Source organism: Carlito syrichta, unplaced genomic scaffold (genome assembly GCF_000164805.1).
Source record: "Carlito syrichta isolate Samal-C Ts95f unplaced genomic scaffold, Tarsius_syrichta-2.0.1 Scaffold304499, whole genome shotgun sequence".
NCBI lineage: Eukaryota > Metazoa > Chordata > Mammalia > Primates > Tarsiidae > Carlito > Carlito syrichta.
In genome coordinates this window covers 28,098-36,548 of record NW_007248595.1, presented here as the reverse complement: position 1 = coordinate 36,548, position 8,451 = coordinate 28,098, and the positions used below count along the sequence as shown (strand labels likewise).

The following is an 8,451-nucleotide window of genomic DNA, read 5'->3' as shown; positions in this document are numbered from 1 at the left end:
AGAAAGGTGCCCACCACAGGCTATAGGGACAGGGCTGAGTCTGCCAGCTGATTCAGGACGCTTCTAGCCCCAGGTCCTCTGTAGCTGAACTGCTGGGCTCATCCACTCTGGTGTCTGCAACATTCTCTCCCGCCCCAGGGCCCAGGCCTTGTTGAACACTTGTCTTGGGATGTCCTCTCATGTGTCAGCCTACCATGCATTGCCACACGTCCCCTACCCCTGTGTTGCCCAGGTGCCTGGTGCTGGTTGCTCCATGTCCCTCTTCCTGTTGAGGTACCCAGCCTCAGGCTGTTCTTGGTGGTGCTGGCACAGTCCCGAGCTCCAGCAGGGGGCACTGTGCAGGTCCCAGCAAGGAGTGACTGAGCCCCTCATTCTCTCATAGGAAGCCTTCTACGGTTGGCCTCAGCACGTCCGGCGGCACCAGGATACAGGGTAGAAGAGCGCAAGGTGAGCGACCCAGGGCCATTCAAGCACGGATTTTCCTCTCTTCGAAGCACTTCTGCAATTGGTTTTGGGGAGGAAAAGACCAGAGCAGGGGCATGTGACTTGACTTCCTTGGGTGTCGCGCCTCTGGAGACCCATGTCTGACCATCCTTGCCCCATGGCCAGGCACATGATAGGAGATGGTGGTGGTCACTTTGGGCCGTGGGCAGGATGCGTCCCTGGGAAGCAGGGGTGTGGACACCAGGAGCTGACGCGTTGTATTCACTGGGGTCTCGGTTCCTGATGGGTTCCTGCCAAGTCCTGTTAGTGGGTGGGGTCACTCGTAACAACCCCTCCACCCAAGGACCCTCAGCTGAACCAGCTTGGGAGTGGATTCTCAGGTCCCCCCAGGGGAACCCAAGCCTGTGACGTGAAAGAGTGTTTCCTCAGTGTGTGCAGGGACAGTGCCTGACGCAGAACCTGGAGCAGGGTTTAGTTCAGGCGAGTCAAGGTCACCTGCCACCCATCGTGGGTTGGTCTCACCTAAAGCCTGTTGTGTGTGTGCTGCCTGATTCTCACACCTTCTCGCCCTTCACTGCAGCAGTGCTTCTGCAGAAGGTCCTCTGCAGGTGTGTAGAGACAGACAGGTGTGTCCTGGTTTTCTGGACACTAGAAACCACTTTTCTCCCACCGTCCCAGGCAGCAGGGCCTCAGTGAAGCCATCAAGTGAAGACCTTTGTTGATGTTTTCCGATGGACCCAAGCGAGTGGAGCCCTTTGCCCTGCTGCTTGATGGCCATCTGGCGGCAGACCCTCCTGGTCTTGGTCTGTCCCTGCCAGGTCCTAGCTTTGATCCTTGGCTGTGTGCCTGTGCTGTGGTATCCTGATGTCCCCACTGCCGAGACCCACTGGTCCTGTCTGAGCACACGCACTCTGCGGACGCAGCTCATACTGCCCTGGGGACCCTCACATTGGCAACCCAGAGGGATGCCCCATTAACTGCGGTGCCTCCTTTCCACCAGGGTTGCCCTTGCACCCTAGTCCCCAGTGGAAGAATCAATTCCTGGCACGAAGATGAGGTAGAGTCACAACCTCACTCAGCCACCTCGCAAGCCAGGTGACGTTGTGCACATCACTCTCAGGGTCTCTTCAGTACAAAGGAAACCTCTGAACTCCCCAGACACCTATAAAAATGGAGATTCTGTTTACCTGACAGACCCCTGGATGCTTCGTGCTGCCAGGTGGTGGAGTGGGGCAAAGACGGGCAGGTGCCCGGCCCCTGGGGCTCTAAGGAGATAAGTGGCCATGCTAGGCGGCGATGCTTTGGGACAAAACAGGTGCAGGGCCACAAAGGAGGAGCTTCCTGCCAGGGAGGCACACGAGGACTCAGGGCAGCTGAACTGCGTGAGTGAGTGGTGAGGCGATGGCACAGGCAGGAGCCTGGCCCAGGGCCCTGAAGGCACCAAGGCCCTTCGAAGGCTGTCCTGTCTCTGCCCCAGGGGAGCAGCCTGCGGCCACATGGCTCAAGCACAAGTGGCAGCTGTGCCCAGAGCAACCGGACAGCACCGCTGGGAAGGATGAGAGTGACTGTGAGCTCAGGGTCAGGGCTGGGGTCTCACCCTCCAGAGTCTTGGCTTGGTGGCAGGTCTGAAAGCTGGACTGGGTGTTCGAGGGAAGGAGGAGGAGAGGAGCCGGGGCATACGCTGGTGTTTACTGCAGAGGAGAGTGGAGGAATGGGGGTACACCGGTGGGTGTGAGGTGCAGGGTTGGGGGAGGCGAGAGTGCTGGCATCACTCTGGAAGTGAGGGCTGGACTCTAGTGGCCACAGTGGAGGGTTTGTTGGACCCAGGAGCATGGTGGGCCCTCCATAGGGGGTGCAGGATATACCCTGAGGTGGGGGCGCTGGTGGTGGTGGAGGGAGGGGCTCTTAGGGCTGCTGTCCTTGCTGAGATTCAGGGTAGCCAGACTTGGCAAGAGAGGGAGGGTCCAAGATGGACGGGACAGGACCAGCCGCGTCCATTCAAGAATCACCAGCCCGGAGGCAGAGTGAGGGTGTCACCAGCCCGGAGGCAGAGTGAGGGTGATGTGTGCTCCATCCACATTCAGCCTTGCTGGTGGAAGGGGCCCGACCTGGTTGGGCACACCAGGCTTATGTGAAGAGACCTGTGCCTGAGTGTGTCTCGGAGAGGGGTCCTGAGCAGGAAAGGGATGGGAAGTGAGAGGCCATACCAAGAGAGGGCCCCAGACACATGCAGGTGGGGGAAGGTGTTGTTGGGGTCCCGTCCAGGGGGCTGAGCTTCCCCACCCCACGTGCGCCGACATGTGCTTGGGGCTTTGACCCTTGGGCATATTCCTGAGTCTTCCATCATCTTAGCTCCCTGCAACTGTGACTCCACCTCTAACCCAGGGACTTTCACACAGTAGGTGTCCCATACATGTTGTTGCACACAGTAGACACCCCATACATGCTTAAAGGTGCTGCAGGACACGATCAGAGCAGGAAGAGTGGTTGCTCTTTTGTGGTTGAGCAGGAAGGCTGGCAGTGTCCAGACCTCGCAGTGTAGGGTCCCGGCCATGTGCGGGGACTTCATAGTCCATCATGGTGGTTGTGTTATAACCCAGCTGTGTGTCCCCACAGGAGCAAGAGTGGTTGAATCCCGATACCTGCAGTATGAGAAAAAGGTGACCAAGAAGGTAAGTCAGTGCTTAGCATACAGTTGGAGCGACTCTGGGTGTGGTTCTTTCTGTGGCTGGGAATTCTGCGACAAGTCTGCGAACTGGCCCCAGGTCCTGGAGCGGGCGGGAGAGTCTGCTGGTGCTGGAGGTGTCGTGCAGTCGTGAGCCTGCCCTGAGTAGCTCGTGGCTCTCAGTGTCCCTCTTACAGAGCTGGTCTTCACCTTGAGGTATTCTCCCCATTCAGCCCCATAGTCCACTCCTGGCACAGGACTTGGTGCACGACTGGCATTGGACCATTCCTCCAGGCTTTTAGGGAAGAACCAGACAAAGACGACATGCTTGGCTTCTCCAGGATTAGGGAGAACTAGGGACATCATTGACAGTGGCAGATGGGTAGTGCTTGGCTGCGTGGAACTTGCTTGGGGTGTGGTTTCGTGAGAACCAGGAGCAGATCGCTGATTGCATATATTCTTTCAGGGAAGTCAGGTTGGATTTCCCCCTCCGTCTTCCAGATCTTGGATTATGATAAAATTGTTTCAAGTACTCATTCCCACTGCCTGTCTCCTTCCACCCTGGGCCGTGACCACGGGTTCGTGGCCCTGTAACTTAAGACTTGGTGTGAGAAAGCCGATCCTGAGCACAAACTGATAGTCTCCTCGGAGTGATTTTCTGCAAAGGATCACCATCCTGTGCATCTGATTCTGGTGTTCTGTGTGAGCTTGGTGACAGCGCCCCCACGTGTCTGCCTGCTGTCATGCTTTAGCTCTTTAAGAACTTTTCTGGGTTTTGTTTTTTTTTCATGTTTTACTTTTTTATTTTGTAGGGACGGGTTATAACCTTGTTGCCCAGGCTGGTCTCAAACTCCTGGTCTCAGGTGATCCTCCTGCCTCAGCCTCTCAAAATGCTGGGGTTACAGGTACGACTTCCGTGCTGGACCTCATTTTTTAAGTTGAGGCGTAATTGACATAACGTTGCGGTCCGCCTGGACTTCCGACAGTCTTGACAAGCACAGTCACAGGCCACCTCCACGGTCAAGATGCAGAGCAGTCCACCCCTCACACTACTTGTGCTCTGATGGAGTTAGCTTCCCACCCCAGGGACCCCCAGGTCTGTTTCCTGCCTCTGCAGCTCTGTCTTCTAGAGGGTATCAGTGGCCTCACATCACGTCTAGCCTTTTGTGTGTGGTCCTGACACTTAGAGTAGGTTCCAGGCTCCTCCCTGTGGTCTCAGGTGGCATTGCTGCTCCCTTCTTACAGCCGAATAACGTTCCATTGAGTGGATGGCCCAGTGTGCAAAAGACATTCACTCGCTTTCCCATTGGTGATTATGAACCAAGCCCTGTGAACATTCCTGTGTGAGCTTCTGTGAGGTTGTGTTCTCTTCTCTCCCAACAGTGGGATTGCTGACTTGTGAAAGAACTCAAGCACTCAGCAAAACAGCAGTCAACACAGAATACTCTGTGACTACTGTCAGGGCAAGTGTCCTCACCAGCAAGCAGTGGACACCAGTGGAGTGTTCTGTAGTTCTGATACCATCTGCTCAGGTATCAGATTGGGAGATAGCATCGGGTCCCAGAGATTGAAGGTTCATGCCCCAAGACCACACCCCCACCAGATACCAGTCTTCAGCCCCCAAGACTGCAACCCCCCTAAACACCAGTCATCAGTCCCCAAGATCACCCCCCCTTAGACAACAGTCGTCAGTCCCCAAGACTACACCCCTCCAGACACCAGACATCAGTCTCCAAAACTGCGCTTTGCCTTAGACTCCAGTCATCAGTACCCAAGATCGCACCCCCCTTGGACAACAGTCATCAGTCCCCAAGACCACACACCTAGACACTAGTCATCAGTCCCCAAGACCACACCCCGCCTTTAGATGCCAGTCTGGGTCTCCAAAATTTCTGGCCAACAGCTTCAAGTTGGGGGTTTCCACAGCCTCCTCTTTGGTTTTGACTAATTTGTGGGAGCAGCTCACAACTCAGGGAATCGTGTTTACTGGTTTATTATCAAGGTTATTACAAAGGACATAAATGGAACCAGGCATGGTAGCTTGTGCCTGTAATCCCAGCTTCTTGGGAGGCCAAGACAGGAGGATTTCTTGAGGCCAGGAGTTCAAGACCAGCCTGGGCAGCACAGTGAGATCTCATCTAAAATAATTTTAGGCTGGGCTTGGGAGGCTGAGGTGAGTGAATTGCCTGAGACTGAGGGTTCGAGACCCGCCTGGGCAACTTGACGAGACCTCATCTCTACAATAAATCAAAAATTAGCCAGGCGTGGTAGCGCGCGCCTGTAATTCCAGCTATTTGGAAGGCTGAGGCGGAAGGATTGCCGGAGCCCATCAGGCCGGGAGCGGCCACTGCACTCCAGTCTGGGCGCCAGAGTGAGACTCCAACTCAAAAATAAAATAAAATAAAATAATTTTTAGGTTATCCAGGCCTGGTGGCTGCAACAAAGGGTACAGATGACGAGACTCAGAGAGTGAGGTTTGGGGGCCCTCTGAACCCAGTCCTTCTGGGCTTCGCAGAGACCTCTTTATGCTGGCAGCGTTGAGTCATGGACAGCTGTGTCAAAATGCAATTGGACAAAAAGGGCATGATCTCAGCCCAGCAGGGCCGGCCTGTCTAGATTCTTCTTGGCCTCTCTGCGCATTTCTTCCTCCAGGAGCCTAACTGGCAGGTGGAAGGAGGGTAGAAGGAGATCAGGGAGACATGGTGTTTCCTGCACCAGGGGTAGGAGGGCTGTGGGCATGAGAGCCAGGACCTGTGGATGGAAGCCACGTATGTATACGTACCCATATATAATGAGGCCAAGATGAGAAACTGTCCAACTCCTACCCAAAGTGCCTATGCTGTCTCTATATTCTCAGCAGGCACACAGGAGTGTTCCTGTTGGTGCTTCTACATGTTAGCCATTCTCGTGGGTATGCAGTGGTAGCTCGTGGTGGCTTCAGTTTGCCTTTCCCTAGCAGTCGATGACAGAGCATTTTCCCATGTGCTTATGTGCCATCCCCGTGTCTTAAGTGATGTGTCTGCTCCCATCTTTTACCCATTTTCTTTTCTTTTTTTTTTTTTTTGAGTTGGAGTCTCATTCTGTCGCCCAGACTGGAGTGCAGTGGCCGCTCCCAGCCACCGCAGCCTCGACCTGCTGGGCTCCGGCGATCCTTCCGCCTCAGCCTTCCAAGTAGCCAGAATTACAGGCATGCACTACCACGCCCGGCTGATTTTTTTATTTATTGTAGAGACGAGGTGCTGCCCAGGCGGGTCTCGAACCCGCGGGCTCAGGCAATCCACTCACCTGGGTCTCGAACCCGCGGGCTCAGGCAATCCACTCACCTCAGCCTCCCAAAGGCACGGGATTACAGGCTGAGCCACCGAGCCCAGCTTACCCATTTTCTGATTGGGTTGTTTTCTTACTGAGTTTTGAGTATTCTCTCTATATTCTGTATACCAGCTTTTTATGAGACTTTGCAAATGTTTTCTTCTAGTTTGTGGCTTTTTTTTTTTTTTCATTCTGCTGTGTCTTTAATCAGCAGAAGTTGCTGGTGTTAATGAAGTTGCTTGTCAATTCTCTGCATTTGCGGAGTGTTTTCTGGGGTTTTAGTAGAGATATCTCTGCCTAATTCAGAAGTTACAGCTATTTTCTCTTTTGCCTCCTTGTAGGAGTTTCCGTATTTAGGCCTTGGGTTACGTCCATGATTCACTTTGAGGTCCTTTTTGTGTGGTGATGTTACAATCGAAGCTCATTGTTTGGTGTGAGGATGTTTGGTTGTTCTAAACCATTTACTGAAGTGACTTTCCCTGTCATACTGTCTTCTTTCCTCTGTCATCAGCCAGTTAGCATATGTGTGCATCGTGCCGGACTCAACTGGTTCCCACTGTTCTACGTGTCCGTCCTTCTGCCACATCCATGCTGTCAGGATTCCTATGCCTTGGTACCGTCTTAATATCAGTAGAGACCCTCCCCCACTGTTCCTGCCCGAAAGAACAGTGTTCTTCTAGTTCCTTTGTCTTTCCATAGAAATTCTAGAATTAGCTTGCCATGTCCTAGCGAAACTCTCGCTGGTATTTTGATTGTATTGAATCCATGAATTGGTATAGGGAGAATGCCTTCTAAGAAACACTGATTCCTTTCCCCTTCCCAAAAAACAAAACACATTGAGTCTTTCAGTCCCTGAACATGATAAGCCTTCTTAAAAACACTGAATCTTTCTGCTCAGGAACATGGTACACATTTTCGATTATATAAATCTTGGATATCTTTCATCACTGCTTTGTAGTTTTCAGAATATAGCTCTTACGCATGTTTTGTTGGGTTTAAACCTAAGTATCTTGTGTTGTTTAGAGCTATTGTCCATGGTGCTCTCTTTTTATTTCAATCTCCAAACTTGTTCATTGCTAGAAATGTGACTCTTTTATGTCAATCCTGTATTCGGCAGCCCTGCTGCGTGAGGGTTCTCCAAAGAAATAGAGCCAACAAGAGACATGTCTAAAAGGAGAATTTGTTTATGAGGAATTGGCTCTTGCACTTATGGAGGCTGAGAAGTCCCAGGGCCTGCTCTCTGCAAGCTGGAGAGCCAGGCGAGCTGGTGGCATTGTTCAGTTTGAGGCTGAAGGCCTGAGACCAGAGAGCCAATGGCATAAATCCCAGTCTGAGGGCCAGGGATGAGGTTTGGGGTCCCGGCTCACGTGGGCAGGCAGGAAGCACAAGGGCTGGAGTTCCCTTTCCTCCTCCTCTGTGTTCTGCTCAGGTCCTGGATCGGATGGTGCCCCAGTGATGGGGAGGGCCGTCTGTAGAGTCCACCAACGCTCCCCACACTCATCTCTTCAATGAGCCCCCTCACGAATACGCCCAAAAGTGTTTAATCTGGGTGCCCCATGGTCAGTTAGGTTGGCACACAAAATTGACCATCACACTTGCTAAACTTACTAGTTTTAGTGCTGGTTTTGGGAATTTCTATATGAAGACTCCTGTCTGCAGAAAAAATTTTCCTTTTCCCTATCCAACCTGTTTGTCTTTAATTTCTCATTCTGACACCTACTCGGTGATGTTGAATGGGAGTGGTGTCTACATTGTAAGATTCTTGCTCTGTTTTTTAGAGACAGGGTGTAATGCTGCTGCCCAGGCTGGAGTGCAAAAGCAGGAGCATGGCTCGTGGCAGCCTCTAGCCCCTCCCGAGGAACTGGGACTACAGGTGCATGCCACTGTGCCCAAATAGTTTTTTAAAACCTTTTTAGAGACAAGGTCTCACTATGTTGCCCAGGCTGCTCTTGAACTCCTGGCCTCAAATGATATTCCTGAGTTGCTGGGACTATCGGCATGAGCCACTGTACCTGCCCTTTCTCTTTTTTTTT

At 52.7% G+C, this 8,451-nt stretch overlaps 1 protein-coding gene across 1 annotated transcript in view; it reads left to right on the top strand.

The window, feature by feature from the left end:
* Window positions 1-253: 253 nt before the first annotated feature.
* Window positions 254-8,451, top strand: part of HAUS8 (HAUS augmin like complex subunit 8) — a 21,883-nt gene continuing 13,685 nt past the window's right edge. The window contains exons 1-3 of the mRNA XM_008060055.1: window positions 254-273; window positions 383-447; window positions 3,061-3,116. Coding sequence (XP_008058246.1) covers window positions 254-273; window positions 383-447; window positions 3,061-3,116 — 141 coding nt within the window. The remainder of the gene's footprint in view (window positions 274-382; window positions 448-3,060; window positions 3,117-8,451) is intronic.